This window comes from Microcaecilia unicolor, chromosome 3, assembly GCF_901765095.1.
Source record: "Microcaecilia unicolor chromosome 3, aMicUni1.1, whole genome shotgun sequence".
Lineage (NCBI taxonomy): Eukaryota > Metazoa > Chordata > Amphibia > Gymnophiona > Siphonopidae > Microcaecilia > Microcaecilia unicolor.
Window position 1 is genome coordinate 444,128,329 of NC_044033.1, and position 19,165 is coordinate 444,147,493.

General features: G+C 46.9%; 1 protein-coding gene across 1 annotated transcript in view; it reads left to right on the top strand.

Annotated features, from left to right (window-relative positions):
• Positions 1-19,165, top strand: part of EIPR1 (EARP complex and GARP complex interacting protein 1) — a 329,744-nt gene that overhangs the window by 252,101 nt on the left and 58,478 nt on the right. Inside the window, exon 6 of the mRNA XM_030198922.1 lies at positions 1,185-1,321. Coding sequence (XP_030054782.1) covers positions 1,185-1,321 — 137 coding nt within the window. The remainder of the gene's footprint in view (positions 1-1,184; positions 1,322-19,165) is intronic.

Here is a 19,165-nt window from a genome sequence, read left to right on the forward strand (position 1 = left end):
TGACTACTGCAACCTACTCCTCACTGGCTTCCCACTTTGCCATCTATCCCCCCTACAGTCCGTTCAGAACTCTGCTGCACGTCTTATCTTCCACCTGGACCGATATACTCATATCACCCCTCTCCTCAAATCACTTCACTGGCTTCTGGTCAGGTACCGCATACATTTCAAGCTTCTCCTACTAACCTACAAATGCACTTGATCTGCAGCCCCTCCTTACCTCTCTACCCTCATCTCCCCTTATGTTCCTACCCGTAACCTCCGATCTCAAGACAAATCCCTCCTTTCAGTACCCTTCTTCACCACCGCCAACTCCAGGCTCCGCCCTTTCTGCCTCGTTTCACCCCATGCTTGGAATAAAAACTCCCTGAGCCCATTCGCCAGGCCCCCTCCCTGCCCATCTTCAAATCCTTGCTCAAAGCCCACCTCTTCAATGTCACCCTCGGCACCTAACCACTATACCTGTATTCAAGAAATCTAGACTGCCCCAACTTGACATTTCGTCCTTTAGATTGTAAGCTCCTTTTGGCAGGGACTGTCCTTTTTGTTAAACTGTACAGCGCTGCGTAACCCTAGTAGCGCTCTAGAAATGTTAAGTAGTAGTAGTAGAAGTATAATAGAGGCTTTAGTAAAGCTATTTTTAGAAGGAACACTGTACATGAGATGACCAGAAGACTGTATTTGACAACATCCATAACATTTGTGAAATAAAGGAACTCTTGAAACTTGCAAAGTGATACTAATAGGATAACCTTTGGTTATCTTCCCATCACAAGATAATTTCCCTATATTCTCTTCTGTTGTCCATTCCCTTTCAGTTCCTCCATTGTTTTTCAATTTTTAAAACATTTATTTTCTTATATTTAAATTTGCCCTCCAGCTGTCATTCATGATTTCAGTTCTGACTCTGAAAGCAGTTTTTTGGTTTATAAAATTAATTTTTTTGTTGATGCATTTAGTACTGTTCTCATTAATTAAACCATTAAGTCTGTTCCTTTTGGTTAAAATGAGGATATGTTTTCTATTATATTTTCAGTGATATATAATAAAGACTTAAGTAAAATATGCTATTTTCCTCAATTATATACATTCTTGCACAGCTATCTTTTCCTCAACTTACTTTTTATAATTGACCTTTTTTTCCTTTTCTCCCCCCCCCCCCCCCCCCCCCCCCCCCCAACAAGCTCTCTAGCTCTGCAGCTTTGGAAGGAAAAGGACAGCTGAAATTTACATCAGGACGATGGAGCCCTCACCACAATTGTTCCCAAATTGCAACAGCCAATGATACAAACATTCGTGGCTGGGATATAAGAACTATGAGGTAATGGAGCAACTTACTTGTTCATACGTTATATTCATATTGTAGGTAGGATCCATCATTAGTACTCCCTGATTTTAGAAATAGCAGTTAATTAAATTAGATATATAGGGTGTAATAGAGCACCTAAACAGGAAAGTAGCATATGTTGTACCTATGTTAATGTGACAACACCTATGGATCTTTATAAAATTTCCCCATAGAAAGTGTTTGAGGCAGGTTTAATTCTGTGCATATATTTGCTGGTAAGAATAGATGCAATTGCATGTATTTTATTGATTAACTAGTAAAAGAGGCCCGTTTCAGAGGAAATGAAACGGGCGCTAGCAAGGTTTTCGTCGCCAGCACCCCCCCCCCCCCCCCCCGTCCCTGGCCAACCCCTTCGTTGTTCTGCCATTGCTCCGCCCTCGAGGGCGGGGCCCGGAGCAATTTTGGTGGCTTCACCACCACGAACTAACCTTTTTGAAGGAAGTCAGGGCTTGGCTTCACTGACGTCAGTGTCCTCAGAATGTTGAGGGTGAGTTTTATTATAGTAGATGCCTACAAATGCCAAGCCAACCAACCCCCTGCTCAGCCTATTCTCTGCCCTGTGAAATTCCTATGAATGTATCACCTAAAAATAGGCACTGTTTCTGTGCACCCACTTTATATATGCATATACCTATTGGCAATTTTATAAGAGCCTTCTTGAATGTGTACTATACTTTCCAGTTTCCTGCTAAGGAAATTTGTTAAGGAGGCTTAGGGGCCCTTTTACAAAGATGCGCTGAAAAATGGCTAGCAGTAGTGTAGACGCATGTTTTGGGTGCATGCAGAATCATTTTTCAGCACACCTGTAAAAAAATGCCTTTTTAAACATTTTGCTGAAAATGGATGTGCGTCAAAATGAAAATTGCCATGCGTCTATTTTGGGTCTGAGACCTTGCTGCTAGCCATTGACCTAGCGGTAAGGTCTCATGTGGTAACCGGGCAGTAATGGTCTACATGGTTAAAATGCTGATTACCGCCTACACGCCAGAAAATAAAAATATTTTCCGGCACGCGTAGCAGACGCACATCAAAAAATGAAATCACCACAAGGGCCACGTGGTAGCTGGGCGGTAACTCAAAATTGACGTGTGTTGGGTGCACGTAGGCGCCTACATGGCTTAGTAAATGAGCCCCAAAGTATTATCAAATACAGGTTCTATTACTTTTAGTAGCTGTTATTACTGTACCTCCCTTTTGCTAAGGTGCAACACAGTGTTACCAAGGGGGCGATGAATGTTCTATATATTACTGCTACTACTACTACTTAACATTTCTAAAGCGCTACTACCAGAGTCATTGAATTAGTAGAGATGTGTGCTACCCTTTTGGTTTCATCTTTTGATTTTTGTGGTCAAGTGTTAACAAATAGTTCAGAATGTACCTAATTCTACACTGGCTTGTCATAAAATGTTTCCGCAATTGAAAGTTGAAGTGTCAGTGAATGTGGATAGAATTAATATTGAAACATTGTGTCTTATCTTTTGATATGTGTTTTCTTTACAGTTATGTACTGTAATTTGAGATACTGAATAAACAGTTATACATAAAATATTCCGCTTACCCTGTATATAATATGTAAAATATTCCACTATTCTCCAATACCCATCCATTGTGCTCATCTGTATTCCTACGCTATATATTCATTTCACAAACTTGAAAAGCCATTTCTTAGTCTTTTTCCTGAATGTCAGATATTTGCTTTCCTGCCTTAATTCCAAGGGCATAGAGTTCCAAAGCATGCAGCCTTTACACAAAAGTCATATCCGGACCAGTAGAACCAGCTAGTTCTAATAACAGGCTGCTGAAAACATTATTGAGGACAAAGATATGTAGGCCCCTGCTTTGAAAATCAAAGACAATATTTTAAAATGGATACATTGATATATTGGAAGTCAAAGAAAAGTAATGGACATGGGAGTCATATGATGATATGTCTTCTTTTTCACCCACTGCGGCTGCTTGAGTTGATACTTTTGCGAACCACAGTATAGACCAGGGGTGAGCGACCAATGCAGACCATGAGAAGTATATACAGAAAATATCATTAACCAGAGTTTTGGCAATTTTAAATACTGTATTTTGCAAATATTTTCAGAATAACCACTCTAGCAGTTTGTTTTCATTGTTTTTAGTTAAATTTTTACTTATTTATCACAGAAGGTCTCTGGAGCTGTGTGAATTTCCGGTTCTGACATTATGTAATGTGGCCTGCTACGGATAGTACTGACATTCATTTGGCCCTCTGTATGTAAAGGTTGCCAATCTCTGGTATGGACCATTGCAATAGTCAAATGAGATGCAATCAGTGCATGAATCAAGGTAGCAAGATCTTTATGTTGGACTACATGCTGAACCTGATACAATAGTCAGACTAAAAAAAGCACCCACAGCCAGTGAAATGTACTTAGTTAATAACAGCTCCCCAATGTCCAACAACACTTCTAGAATATGAACAACCTTATTCTCCTGAAGTGCTGCTGCTTGACTACTACTAGCCAGTAATATTAACACTGTCCGGGTACTACTTACCCACAAAAATTCAGATTTTTCTGGGCTTATCTTAAGTCTATTCAAAGAAAAACATTCTGAAATGGCTGCTAACATGCATTCAAATGTTTCAAAGTCAGCCCCTGATCTTCCTCCATGATGACAAACTGAGGATTAGCCGTAGTCAGCAGACTCTTAAGAGCTCTTTTCATTAAACAGTTAGTGTGGGTTTTACTGCATGGTAGAAATTTAGTGCGGACCCACACTAACAGCTACCTTGCGTTAAAACCAGCCAGTCTAGTTAAAAAAACAAAACAAAACCCCAGAACACTAGCTGCTTAATGTGGGGGTGTGTTACAGGCGTGAAAGAGGCAGAGTCAAGGTGTTGCCAGCTGTGACGGGTAACATGTGGGTCAATACTGTATGCTAGCTGTCACGACACTACAGCCAATAGTGCAGTTGCGCTTAGTGGATGGAGATCATGCCTATCGTCCCACCAGACTACCAGGGAACCCTTGGGGTACTCTCTGAGGGTGGGGATTGAAAGGGGGAAATTTCATCTTTTTTTGACAGTGAGATAGCGCAAGTAGCATGGGTGCACTTGCTCTAACTGCAGATATATGTACCATGGTTGCCTATGTGGGAAGTATCTGCCCTGAATAGTAATTTAGGGCAAATGATGGGTACACCTCTTGCATTTCCTGCATGAGCTTTGTACTAACCACACTGTAACTGTTGCAGTTGAGGTGCAAAAAATTGCTACAGTTTAATAAAAGGGCATCTGAATACTTTTCCACCTTTCAAAATTATGGCTATACAGCCAAGTTCTGTGGTGCACAATTTAGGAAAATTATTGGATTCTGGATTATTTTTGGACGTGCATATTTCAGCTATAGTGTGAGTGGTGTTTGCTACCTTGTTGCTTTTAAGGAAATGTCAACAAGACTACAGTAATAGTTATTATTAGGGACTTCCCAAATATCAACTACACAGACTCCAGCTAACTCAGAGTATAGCAGCCTGTGGGCATGTGTACATGTAATTCTACTTCCTATGATCCTGCATTGGATACTAATTGAGCAGCATCTAAAGTTTAAGGTTCTTTGTGTTCAGGGAGCTTGTTTAAGGTCGTTTGGTGTCCAGAAACCATAATAACTTCATGAATTGCTGATACAGTATGCTCCATGCAGGATACTGGGACCTTCACAGCAGGATCTTCTGGATATTTACAGGCCTACAGATGATCCATTTAATAGGCACCAGACAGGCACCTTTTAGTTATTATGCTTCAAAACTGTGGCGCTCACTACTGGAGAAATTACAGTAGAAAGATAATTGCCTCTGGTTTAAGAAATGAGTATGTGGTCAAGTCTAGTAGAATAGATGAGTATTAAAATGGTTTGGCAGAGATCCTGGATGAGAGGTCCATTAACAATTATTGGCCATTTATACTTAGGGATGACAAAAGGATTTTCTGGCTACTACGAGAGAGGAAGGTGAGTTTGATGGACCATTGGTATGTCTTTGATTTTCAGGGGCATTTTCGAAAGAGAAGGGCGCCCATCTTTCGACACAAATCAGGAGATGTGTGTCTTCTCTCAGGGTTGCCCAAATCGGCATAATCGAAAGCCGATTTTGGGCGTCCTCAACTGCTTTCCGTCGCGGGGACAACCAAAGTTCCTGGGGGCGGGACGGGGGCGTGCTTAACAAATGGGCATCCTCGGCCAATAATGGAAAAAAGAAGGGCGTCCCTGAAGAGCATTTGGCTGACTTGATCCAATTTATTTCACGACCAAGTCTCGAAAAGGTGCCCGAACTGACCAGATGACCACCGGAGGGAATCGGGGATGACCTCCCCTTACTCCCCCAGTGGTCACCAACCCCCTCCCACCCCCACCCCCCAAAAAAATTAAAAAACATTTTTTCCAGCCTCTATGCCAGCCTCAAATGTCATACCCAGCTCCATCACAGCAGTATCCAGGTCCCTGGAGCAGTTTTTAGTGGATGCAGTGCACTTCAGGCAGGCGGACCCAGGCCCGTCCCCCCTCCCTGTTACACTTGTGGTGGTAAATGTGAGCCCTTCAAAACCCACCTGAAACCCACTGCACCCCCACATCTAGGTGCCCCCCTTCATCCTTAAGAGCTATGGTAGTGGTGTACAGTTGTGGGGAGTGGGTTTGGGGGGGCTCAGCACCCAAGGTAAGGGAGCTATGCACCTGGGAGCAATTTCTGAAGTCCACTGCAGTGCCCTCTAGGGTGCCTGGTTGGTGTACTGGCATGTCAGGGGGACCAGTGCACTACGAATGCTGGCTCCTCCCACAACCAAATGCCTTGGATTTGGTCGTTTTTGAGATGGGCGTCCTCGGTTTCCAGTATCGGCGAAAACCGAGGTCGCCCATCTCTAAGGTCGCCCATCTCTTAGGTCAACCTAAATGTTGAGATTTGGGCGTCCCCGACCGTATTATCGAAACGAAAGATGGACGCCCATCTTGTTTCGATAATACGGGATGCCCTACCCCTTCGCGGGGACGTCCTCAGAGATAGGTGCCCTTAGAGATGGTCGTCCCCATTCGATTATTCCCCCCCCCCCCCCCCTTTGTGTCTGCACTTTAGTTTTTGTAACAGTATTATAAAACATCTCATGATGGACATACCCAGTAGAAGAAAATGCAAGAGACCTGTTACATAAAATAGTTCAGTCTGAAAGTTTTAAATTGTTAACATAGTAGATACTAAGCTTTAAATAAAAGCAGGCCTTCAGCTCCATATGTGCCAAAATACAAATAGTCACGCCCTTCATTCCCAAGTTTTCCTGTTGAGCCTAAAGTCATTAAAAGCATTTTTTACCTGTTTATTCATTTTGAAAAAATAATCACTAGCAGGGGCATTTTCGAAAGAGAAGGGCACCCATCTTTTGACACAAATCGGGAGATGGGCATCCTTCTCTCTGGGTCGCCCAAATTGGCATAATTGAAAGCCGATTTTGGGCATCCCCAACTGCTTTCCATCGCGGGGACGACCAAAGTTCCCGGGGGCGTGTCGGCAACGTACCAAGGACGGGGCGTGGTTAAGAGATGGGCGTCCTCAGCCGCTAATGGAAAAAAGAAGGGCGTCCCTGAGGAGCATTTGGCTGACTTTACTTGGTCTCTTTTTCATGACCAAACCTCGAAAAGGTGCCCGAACTGACCAGATGACCACCAGAGGGAATCGGGGATGACCTCCCCTTACTCCCCCAGTGGTCACCAACACCCTCCCACCCAAAAAAAAAAAAAATTACAAAACATTTTTCCAGCCTCTATGCCAGACTCAAATGTCATACCCAGCTCCATCACAGCAGTATGCAGGTCCCTGAAGCAGCTTTTAGTGGGTGCAGCACATTTCAGGCAGGCGGACCCAGGCCCATCCTCCCCCACCTGTTACACTTGTGGTGGTAAATGTGAGCCCTCCAAAACCCACCCGAAACCCACTATACCCACATGTAGGTGCCCCCCTTTATCCCTAAAGGCTATGGTAGTGGTGTACAGTTTTGGGGAGTGGGTTTTGGGGTTGTTTCGGGGGGCTCAGCACACACGGTAAGGGAGCTATGCACCTGGGAGCAATTTGTGAAGTCCACTGCAGTGACCCCTAGAGTGCCTGGTTGGTGTCCTGGCATGTGAGGGGGACCAGTGCCTTGGATTTGGTCATTTTTGAGATGGCCGTCCTCGGTTTCCATTATCAGCGAAAACCGAGGTCACCCATCTCTAAGGTCAACCATCTCAACATTTAGGTCGACCATCTCTAAGGTCGACTTAAATGTTGAGATTTGGGCGTCCCCGACCGTATTATCGAAACGAAAGATGGACGCCTATCTTGTATTGATAATACGGGATTGCCCGCCTCTTTGCCGGGACATCCTTAGAGATGGGCGCCCGTAGAGATGGGCGTCCCCGTTCGATTATGCCCCTCCACGTTTCCTAAACTTTATATTTCCTGCTTCTCATTCTCCAATGCAAATCATGGCAAAACTGGAGCTCACATTTAAGAAGCAACTATCCACAGCTAGAATCACATTAAGAAAAAGGGAAGAAAGAGGAGGTGGAGAAGAAAAAAAAAGGGGGGAGGGCTGGAGGATACAAATCCAGTCATAGAGCATGCATAGGCCACAAAATACGTCAAACTCAGTGCTTATCTCTGTACCGAAGCAAAATAAGATACCAGTGGCAGCCATTTTTCCCTATAGGAAGCGAAGCGAGAAGATTTCTTCGCCAGATGTAATTCGAATTTGTACATTTGGAGCAACAAGTTCCACCATTCCTGATAAGTGGCCTGTTGTAAGGACTTCCAATGTGAGAAGATCACCTTCAATGCCAAAGAGACCATAGCACTAACAAGAGCCCCTTCACTAGGAGTTAGCCGACCCCCAAAGAACTGCTCCCGAAGAATCACAAATTGATAAGAGATGGAGCCAGGGAGGTGAGAAATGGCTACCAGCTACTTGCGAAGGCACACACAATCAAATATAAGATGCCTGAGAGTACCCGTTTGGGAGTGGCAAGACCAGCAGACAGACATCTGGTAATGTTGCTTGTTGTTCTGTGGTGAGCTCTTGCTTCTCTTGTATTGTATTGAAATCCAATAAAAGATATTAAACTCTCATTCTCCATTGCTATTATTTTTCTGGTCTACCTTTAATGCTTTTTTTTTCATGCTTTTTCCTGGATTATCATCTTCCTTCCCAAAGACCAGCTTTCACTTATCTGGAGAAGAGAGAATTAGATCAAATTTTTAGGCATACAGACAATCCTGTTAGCATCAGTGAGCATGCTCAGCTGTGTGGTATAAAATGTACTCAGTATTTGTATCGGTAAAAATGTGCCTCTTCAGCCACATTACTGGCTTCTCTGGTTGGCTGATGTCATTATGTGGTGATCTAGCTGTGTTTTGTCTAAGCTTTAATGGCATTCATCCCAGGAAATAAGAGATGCCAGGAGCAAAAAGAAAAAAGAAAGAACTAATTTCCCTTCTAACAAGAAGATGAAAAATCTCACAGCTGAGCTGTTCAGTATCTATTCACTATAGAGTTGGTGGGGGAAGGGCAAGTGAATGCATAGACACCATATTGGGTGATTACAGTGAGGGCTACAACTAAGATGTGAACATATAGGCAGAGATAAATTACCACATTTTTGGATGAGATGAGTACTATGAGGGCCAGCTTGCCTTCTGGCATTTTTATCATTTCCTGCACATCCACCTGTTCCGTTGTGCAATGCATTAAAAATATAGGGCTGGGTATTAATTTAAGTGTTGGCTATTCACTGCTGATCTCCACTGCCACTGCCTGTATAGCAGCCGAATATGAGCACTGTAACGAATGTTTTGGATTGCTTCCCTTGCTCTGCCCTAAATCTGCACCTCTACTATATGGAGTGGCAAAATGGTTGGACGGATTTTCAGCCCATCACTATTCATTTAGAGGCTGAAATTTTATGGGTAAGGAAGTTAAATGTTTACCAGTCTCCAGTAAACATTTAACTTCCTTTGAAAACTGACCCCATAATGCCAAAAATCTATTTTTCATTGGCTCATTTCATTCTACATTACACTGAGTTCCTGTTTCTAGCCCTTCAATCATGTAATGCGTTCCCCCGCCCTATATTTCAACTGGCATATTTCATTTATGAGTTTTCCCATACTTGTGCTCTTTAATTGGTTAATCTTAGTCTACGGGCTTTTTCTCTACTTTAACCTACCTCTAGATGTCATCCTCCTCCCACTAGGTTTTAAGACCCTGCTCTTCTCACTCTTTTATTAATATGCTTATTATTGTACAGTGTGTATGTGGTACTTTAGTGAAACATGTTAGGAGACAGTCCCTGCTCTTTGGAGCTTACATTCTAATCAAGACAGACAACAACAACAAACCCAAACAAAAAATATGAGGCTGCATGTTAAAATTGCACTTCTTCCTATACCCTTTTCCATAGTTTTCTCCAAGCTGTTTCCAACATGGTCCAATTCACTTTTGTATCTCTGTACCCTCTCTCAATGATTTTCATGCTGTTTAATGAGATCATTTGTGCTGGTGCAGTAATGGCACTCTGTCCTTTTGTATCTCACATATCTCACTTTCTAACCATATACAATGCATACATTCTTACCTATTGTAGTATGGCTTTGTGGCCCCAACTGATCATTTTCAGTGGGGTGCAAGGACTTTATCTTGATAACTTAATTTTATGCCATGCAAACTGGTAAACAGCTGTTACAGACCCTATTTTAAACTATAGCAATTTCAGATTAAAAATTAAAAATATTTTGTATTTTTAAGATTTGAATCAAAGTGGTCTTTGAATACTATGTTTTGACTCTGTAACGAAATACTGAATGAGTAATGTGATTATAACCCCTGAAGTTAAGCCATCATTTACCGTCGTCTTTTTGCATAGCTGCTGTATTTTCCTGATTGTAAGTTGATGATTGCTGAAATTTCTACAAATTAAGCTTTCATTATGTAAATAATCTGTAAGGTAATATTGCAGGTGGACCAAGCCAGAGACTTTTTTGTTGCTTCAGTTGTGATTTCGAAAAGCAAAGCAGTGATGTTGTTCACATCCGTTGCCATGCAACAGAGGCCTGTGCAAGCTTTTTTAAGATACAGTTTATCCCCTGAGCACACAGTAATTTATCACAGAACTCAGAAGATGGATTTGTGTAATAACGTCGGTTGCCTTAAAGGGGGAGATGACTTTAACTTTAGTTCTTTAACTTCTGCAAGCGTCGGGGGTGTAACAATGAATCCCCTCATTTTTACAGGCATGGGAATTCTTGTTAAAAACCTACACTATTCTTAAAATGAAAGCTAAAATACTTAGGGGTCTATTTACTAAACTGAACTAAGGTTTTGCACCTAATGTGTGTTAACAGCCACTACTAAGGTACAGTAGGTGTAAAACCTCTGTATCAACTGTCAGAGGCATTCCCAGCACTTTGGGGAAGGCAGCTGTGTAGTAAATGCAGAGCAGTGATGCTATGTCGTATTAATGGCATGACCAGTAACACAGAATGCAGTTAGCTACATCTCTAGAGGTTTAGCTAATACCACCACATTATCTGCCATGTTAGTAATTGTGTGGTAACGACCTCTACATTAACTTCAATGTGCATTCTAAACCATACTTTCCATATCATCATGCTGATCAATCCATAGACTGGTGGGTTGTGTCCATCTACCAGCAGGTGGAGATAGAGAGCAAACCTTTGCCTCCCTATATGTGGTCATGTGCTGCCGGAAACTCCTCAGTATGTTCTCTATCTCAGCAGGTGGTGGTCACACACAGCAGCAGCTCTGGCTAGGCCTCCAAGCCTAATTTTTAGGTTTTGTTGAGTGCCTGGGGTTGAGGGCTCTTCTTGAGCAAGTGCAAACCTGGTGGCGCCAGGTCCCTCCTTTTCTCCCCCCTCCCGCTGGCTCCGTTAAAAAAAAAAAAAAAAAAAGAATTTTGAACGTCCTTAAAGGCGTTTATTTCGACGTTTATTTAAACGTTTATTGCAGCTACTCACTGGGACACCAGGTCGTTACAGCTCGGAGCGGAAAGCAGGTAATTTTTACCTTTTTATAGCGGGCAGGGGGTTCCCCGATTGATCTCCACGTGGCCTATGGCGTCGGAGGGCGAGGGCGCAAAGAGTCGCTCCCCGGATCGCTTGGGCGCTTCTAGAGGGGATGCGGGGGTCTTAAAGTCTGATTCGCCCTTGTTGGGTGACAGTTTCGTGACCGATGAGTGTCCCGGTCCTTCCTCCGGTGTGGCGGTTTTTCCCGCCATAAACGCCCATCTCCCGCTGCTCGCCTCCGCCATCTTGGCCGGCCATGCGGCTCGGACGGCTTCTTCTTGGGCCGCCCTTGAGGTGGGAGACATTAATGCCATGAACGCCCTTAATTTGGGCGACGGCACAAAAGCGGCTAAAGTTAAGCGCCGTTCTTTCCGCGCGGCTCCTTCGCGGAGTGTCGCGCCGGACGCCATCTTGGATGCGCAGCATGTCTCTCCCCCGCTCTTGCGAGCGCCGGTTGAGGGTGCGTCTAGGGCTGTAGCCCAGGCTGCGGAAGTGCACAGTCTGGGGGGGTTTCTCCCTCGAGTTTGTTTTGCTGCTGCATCAGGCCTTCCTTATGCAAAACGCTGCCCCTGCTCCCTCGTGTGGTAAAGAGGTTGAGGCCCCCGGAGGTAAACGCCCTCGGGTTGATTCCCAGGCCTTGGAGGACTTTGTCTCCTCCGATGTAGATGAGGGCAGCGTATCTGAGTTCTCCCAACTGTCCTTTGCGGATTCCTTGGAGGAGACGGATCCCCGCTCGGATGGAGCGGATGACCCCTCTGCAGCGCGGCTCTTTAGCTCAGAGGATTTGCCCAACCTGTTAGTGCAGGCCATGGGCATTTTGAAGATTTCCTCTCCGGAGGACGTCTCTCCCTCAGCCCCTGTTGGCTCTGCCATTATGCTGGGGACGAAGCGCCCGCCTAGAACCTTCCACGTGCATGATGCCATGCACACCTTAATTTCGGCTCAATGGGATGTCCCGGAAGTGAGCCTTAAAGTGGCTAGGGCTATGTCCCGCCTCTATCCTTTGCCTGAAAGTGAACGTGAGGCCTATCTGTGGCCTACCGTGGATTCTTTAATCACTGCGGTGACTAAGAAAACGGCGTTGCCGGTGGAAGGTGGCACGGCCCTAAAGGACGCCCAAGACAGAAGATTGGAGGCGGCCTTAAGGTCGTCCTTTGAGGCGGCTGCTTTAAGTTTGCAGGCCTCAGTTTGCGGCTCCTATGTGGCCAGGGCGTGCCTGACTATGGTGCAGCAGGCTTCCCCCTCGGATCATTCCTTGAGGGCTGATTGGCCGGCCCTGGAATCGGGCTTAGCCTATTTGGCAGACTTGCTGTATGATGTCTTGAGGGCCTCAGCTAAAGGCATGGCTCAGACAATCTCTGCGCGGCGGTGGCTTTGGCTGAAGCATTGGTCTGCTGACCACGCCTCTAAATCCCGCCTGGCTAGATTGCCTTTTAAAGGCAAGCTGCTCTTTGGGGTCGAGCTGGACAAAATCGTGACCGATCTCGGCACGTCTAAGGGCAAGAAGTTACCAGAGGTCAGGGCTCGGGCTAGTACTCGCCCCGGTACCTCCAGAGGACGGTTTCAGGAAGCCCGTCGGTACCGCCTGGGCAGGTCGGGCTCCTCTGCCCCCTCTTCCTTCAAGAGGAACTTCTCCCCCAAGCAGCATTCCTTTCGCAGAGACCGCCGTCCCGGAGGTGCTCCCTCCGGTCCTCCCCCAGGGTCTCGTACCCAATGACGGGGCCTTGGTCCACGCCCCAGTGCAGATTGGAGGACGGCTGTCCTCGTTTCTGGGCGAGTGGACCACAATAACTTCAGACGCTTGGGTGCTGGAAGTCATCAGAGACGGCTACAAGCTAGAGTTCTGCCGACCCTTAAGAGACGGGTTTGTACTCTCTCCCTGCAAGTCTCCGGTCAAAGCTGTGGCAGTGCAGCAGACCTTGGACAACCTGATCCGCCTGGGTGCGGTCGTTCCGGTGCCAGAAAATCAGCTTGGCAAGGGGCGTTACTCCATTTACTTTGTGGTACCAAAGAAAGGAGGTTCTGTACGGCCTATCCGCGACCTCAAAGGGGTCAGTCGGGCCTTGAAAGTTCGGCACTTTCGCATGGAGACTCTCCGCTCTGTTATAGCGGCAGTGAAGGCAGGGGAGTACCTGGCATCCTTGGACATCAAGGAAGCGTACTTGCATATTCCCATCTGGCCTCCTCATCAACGCTTTCTGCGTGTTGCAGTCCTGGGCCGACACTTCCAGTTCAGAGCCCTCCCGTTCGGGTTGGCTACTGCTCCGCGGACCTTCTCCAAAGTAATGGTGGTCATCGCGGCCTTCCTGAGGAAGGAAGGAGTACAAGTCCATCCTTATCTGGACGACTGGTTGATCCGAGCCCCCTCTTATGCAGAGTGCGGCAAAGCTGTGAACCGGGTGGTTGCTCTTTTGAGCTCCCTGGGGTGGATCATCAACTGGGAGAAAAGCCAGCTGCGCCCAACTCAGTCCCTGGAGTATCTGGGAGTTCGATTCGACACCCAAGTGGGCAGAGTGTTCCTGCCAGACAATCGGATTGTCAAGCTTCAGGCTCAGGTGGACCAGTTCCTAGTAGCCTCTCGTCTTCGGGCTTGGGACTATGTGCAGCTGTTGGGCTCTATGACGGCCACGATGGAAGTAGTGCCCTGGGCCAGGGCTCATATGAGACCACTACAACACTCTCTGCTGCAGCTCTGGACTCCGATGTCGGAGGATTATGCTGTGCGCCTTCCCTTGGACCCAGCAGTGCGCAAGGCGCTGAGCTGGTGGACGCAGACAGACAAGTTGTCTGCAGGAATGCCTCTGGTGACCCCGGAGTGGATTGTCGTCACGACGGACGCCTCTTTGTCGGGCTGGGGAGCCCACTGCTTGGGAAGGACAGCGCAGGGGCTCTGGTCTCCTGCAGAGGCAAAGTGGTCTATCAACCTCCTGGAACTCAGAGCCATTCGGTTGGCGCTTTTGGAGTTCATCCCGGTACTGGCGTTGAAGCCAGTACGGGTCCTGTCGGACAATGCCACGGCTGTGGCCTATGTCAACCGCCAGGGAGGTACCAAGAGCGCCCCTCTAGCCAAGGAGGCCATGAATTTATGCCAGTGGGCGGAAGCGAACCTGGAACAGCTGTCAGCGGCCCACATTGCCGGAGTCATGAATGTCAAGGCGGACTTTCTCAGTCGCCATACCTTGGAGCCCGGAGAGTGGCAGCTATCTGCTCAGGCGTTCTTGGACATCACGAAGCGCTGGGGCCAGCCGAGCCTAGATCTGATGGCGTCATCGGCCAATTGCCAAGTGCCGCGCTTTTTCAGCAGAGGATGGGACCCTCGATCCCTGGGAGTAGATGCTCTTCTCCAACAGTGGCCGACACAAGAGCTTCTCTATTTGTTCCCGCCCTGGCCCATGTTGGGCAGGGTGCTAGACCGGGTGGCAAAGCATCCAGGCCGGATAATCCTGGTGGGTCCGGATTGGCCCAGACGTCCCTGGTATGCGGACTTGATCAGGCTCTCAGTCGACGATCCTCTGCGGCTGCCAGTGGAGCAGGGCCTGTTACATCAGGGTCCCGTGGTGATGGAGGATCCCTCCCCCTTTGGTCTTACGGCCTGGCTATTGAGCGGCAGCGTCTGAGAAAGAAGGGCTTCTCAGACAAGGTCATCGCCACTATGCTGAGAGCGAGGAAGCGCTCTACTTCTACGGCTTACGCCAGGGTTTGGCGTACCTTTGCAGCGTGGTGTGAAGCGGGCTCACTTTCTCCCTTCACTGCTCCAATTTCTTCAGTGTTGGCGTTCCTGCAAGAAGGTCTGGAGAAAGGCCTGTTGCTCAGTTCCCTTAAAGTCCAGGTAGCGGCTCTGGCTTGCTTCAGGGGCCGCCTGAAGGGTGCTTCCCTGGCTTCGCAGCCAGATGTGGTGCGCTTTCTCAAGGGAGTTAATCACCTGCGCCCTCCTCTGCACTCAGTGGTGCCTGCGTGGAATCTCAACCTGGTACTAAGAGCCTTGCAGAAGCCGCCTTTTGAACCCTTGTCGAGGGCATCTCTGAAAGACCTGACGTTGAAAGCAGTCTTTTTGGTGGCTATCACTTCAGACAGAAGAGTTTCCGAGCTCCAGGCACTTTCATGTCGAGAGCCTTTTCTGCAGTTCACTGAGGCAGGAGTGACTATTCGCACAGTGCCTTCCTTCCTGCCCAAGATTGTTTCTCGCTTCCATGTGAATCAGCAGCTCTGTCTCCCTTCCTTTCGTAGGGAGGACTACCCAGAGGAATTCTCTGCTCTCAAATATCTGGATGTGAGGCGAGTTATCATCAGATACTTGGAAGTGGCCAATGATTTCCGGAAATCGGATCATCTGTTTGTCCTGTTTGCAAGTCCTCGTAAGGGTCTGCAGGCTGCTAAGCCTACAGTGGCAAGATGGGTCAAGGAAGCCATTGCAGCGGCTTATGTGGCCGCGGGGAAGGTGCCGCCTATCCAGCTGAAGGCTCACTCCACTAGAGCTCAGGCGGCCTCGATGGCAGAGGCCGGGTCCGTCTCCTTGGCAGAGATATGCAAGGCGGCAACTTGGGCATCGGCCCATACATTCTCCAAGCATTACCGCTTGACTGTGGCTGCTCGGGCGGAGGCCCGGTTTGGAGCTTCAGTGTTGAGGTCAGGGATTTCAATGTCCCGCCCTGGGTGAGTACTGCTTCGGTACATTCCACCAGTCTATGGATTGATCAGCATGATGATATGGAAGGTAAAATTATGTATCATACCTGATAATTTTCTTTCCATTAATCATAGCTGATCAATCCATAGCCCCTCCCAGATATCTGTACTGTTTATATTCTGGTTGAATTTTAGGTTCAAGTTTAGTCTTCAGTTACTTCAGGAGGACTTCGTGTTCAAGTTTTTTCACTTGGATTCTTCAAGAGTTGAGACGAGTTTGTGTTACAGTGAGCTGCTGCATTCCTCTCCCCTCCGTTTTACGGGGCTGGATTGAGACTTAAATTCTGCCGGCACTCCCTCCCGCTTCGTGCGGCTGTAGGGCAGCTTTGTACCCCTCCCGCTTCAGCGGTGTTAGGGTCAGTCAGCTCCTGTTGCGGTTGCAGGATAAGCCAGATCCCCCCGCATCGGCAGGGTGGTGTCCCTCCCCCGCTCCGCGGGGATGAGCTGGACGGATTCCCCTCCCCCATTTGTGTGGGGATGAGCTGGGTTAATTCCCCTCCCCCGTTTCGGCGGTGGTGAGCTGGGCAGAGTGTCCCTTTGTGGGTGTAATTCTCTAAGTGCTGAGTCCTGCGGATGGAGCTTTGATATCGACATACTGAGGAGTTTCCGGCAGCACATGACCACATATAGGGAGGCAAAGGTTTGCTCTCTATCTCCACCTGCTGGTAGATGGACACAACCCACCAGTCTATGGATTGATCAGCTATGATTAATGGAAAGAAAATTATCAGGTATGATACATAATTTTACCATCCCACTTAATAGAAATTTCCATGTTACATGTTAAACGCAGCAGTTAGTGTGCACTAAAAGTGCATCAGCAGTTGAAATCAGTTCTTTGAAAATATAAAACACATTGATTTGTAATAACAAATGGGTCATCTGGAGTGCTGGACTTCAACCCTCCTGGTGATACTGAGAATGTCAGGATACCGTTATGAGCGTGAAAGAATTCTGTGTCTTCACATGCTATATATGTTCCTTTTTTAGTAATTTCATTCAGGATTATGAAGTTCCTTATGTCCATATTGAACTGACAGGCTTTTACATGATAGTTTTTCATGTCTATAATGAAACTATAAAGTATGGTTCTGACATAAACAGAAGATGGCTGGAGCCAGAGGGTAAAATTCTGCACAGAGCTAATGACTGTATTGCTTGTCATGCAGAGGACATGAATGTAGAAGTCTTTAATCCCTCTAAGAAACCACTGAATTAAAAACAAAGAGACTTCTCAGGTATGTCCAGGAACAGTGTTGGGAGGGGGAGGAGGGGGCAAACAGGGCAGCTGCCCTGGGCTTCACATTGTCTGCCATCTTTTTCTCTCCTTGCTACCCTGATCCAATGTTTCCCTCCCTTCCCTTCACCTTCCCCATCTACTTTACATAATGTTTCTGTTCACAGGGGGTTGCCAGCATGGAAGTGATTCTGATATGCAGCTTGCAGCTGCCCCAGTGCTATCCCTTTGCTGTGTTTCTCCCCCTCTGATGCAACTTCCTATGTTGCAGTACTTGCCAAGTTTAACTTCTTGGGGTTCCTAGTTCAATTTTGATCTTTATATCTCTAATTTCTGATCCCTTGTTCTATACTTGGTGAAGATCTGTCTGTGTTTTGTGTGTGAAGAGCTCATTAAAAGTTGTTTTATGTGTGGTAGCAATGGTGGGTAGGGAGATCGGAGAGAGGGGATCGGGGAGCTCCCTTCTTAATTTCTGCCCTGGGCCCTAGCATGTCCCACCATTGCACATATTCCTCTGTTACATAATAAAACAAAATGAAGGCTTCAAAAACTCCTTTTCTTCTCTGGTCTGAGTACTTGCACTGCCATGCAGGAGATTTAAATTTGCTTCTCATCCCTGACTTCCCCTCCATGAGCTGGCCAGGGCTAGCAATATGTACTAACAAGACTGAAGCCAAATAAAATTTCTTTGTAAGATGTGATCCTTTATTAAAAACCTGATGTGGCTACATTTCACCCTCAGCCTGCATCAGAGGAGACAATGATATAGAAAATCCAAATGTCAAACACAAGGTTATTTGAGTGATAGAATACAACAGTAATGTAAAACTGCTCTTAAAATATTCCTCACACAACATCAAACATATAAAAGACAAGTGACCGACTCACCCGCAAATGCGCAGTAGAGACTTCCTTCTCTGTCCCGCCCTCGCGTCAAGAGCGATCTGCTTCTGCCTGCAGCGCTTTCACACGGAGGTGAGAGGCGCTCTCATGTCAGTGCAGGGGGCCCGGCACGGAGTGGGAAGGGAGCGGCGGCGAAGAGGGTAGCTGGACATGGGGGGAGGGCAGGGGGGAGAGAGGAGGGTTGCTGGACATGTGGAGAGAGCAGGGCAGAGAGGAGGGTTGCTGGACATGGGGGGAGGGCAGGGGAGAGAACAGGGTGGGGGGTGGCCAAGGGAAAGAGGAGGGTTGCTGGATATGGGGGGAGGGCAGGGGAGACAGGAGGGCTGCTGGACATGGGGGGGAGGGCAGGGGAGAGAGCAGAGTTGGTGGACATGGATCGGGGGGGGGGGGAGGAGGTTTGCCGGACGTGGAGGTGAGAATTACAAATCTCGCCCGTTTTAACGGGCTTAACGGTTAGTTACAACATAAGTCACGTGGTTATGTTGGGTTTTTATATAAAGGATCACATCTTCCAAAGAAATTTTATTTGTGGTAATACTGTTGTTCTGGATTTTCATATTACTAAACCTCTGTGGTTTTCATCTAACAAGATTGAAGACACCTTAAAAGCTATGGGGTCAATATTCAGTGTGGTTTAAAAAGGCAGGAGAAGCTTGAAAAGGCCAGGAGCCAATATTCAACAGTACTGAATTGAACAGTTCCACTAAATATTGGCTATGACTGCAACAGCTATTCAGTTAGTGCTGGGGCAAAACCGGGAGTTAATGCAGGCAGCAGTGATATTCAGTGCTGATGACATGGCTAACCAGGCATGTAGGACCACACAAAAAGCAGTCCTAAAATTTCCCAGTTAACTATGTGGATACAACCATATCTGTATAACTTCCCCATGCTGCCGATAACTCAGATATTCAGTG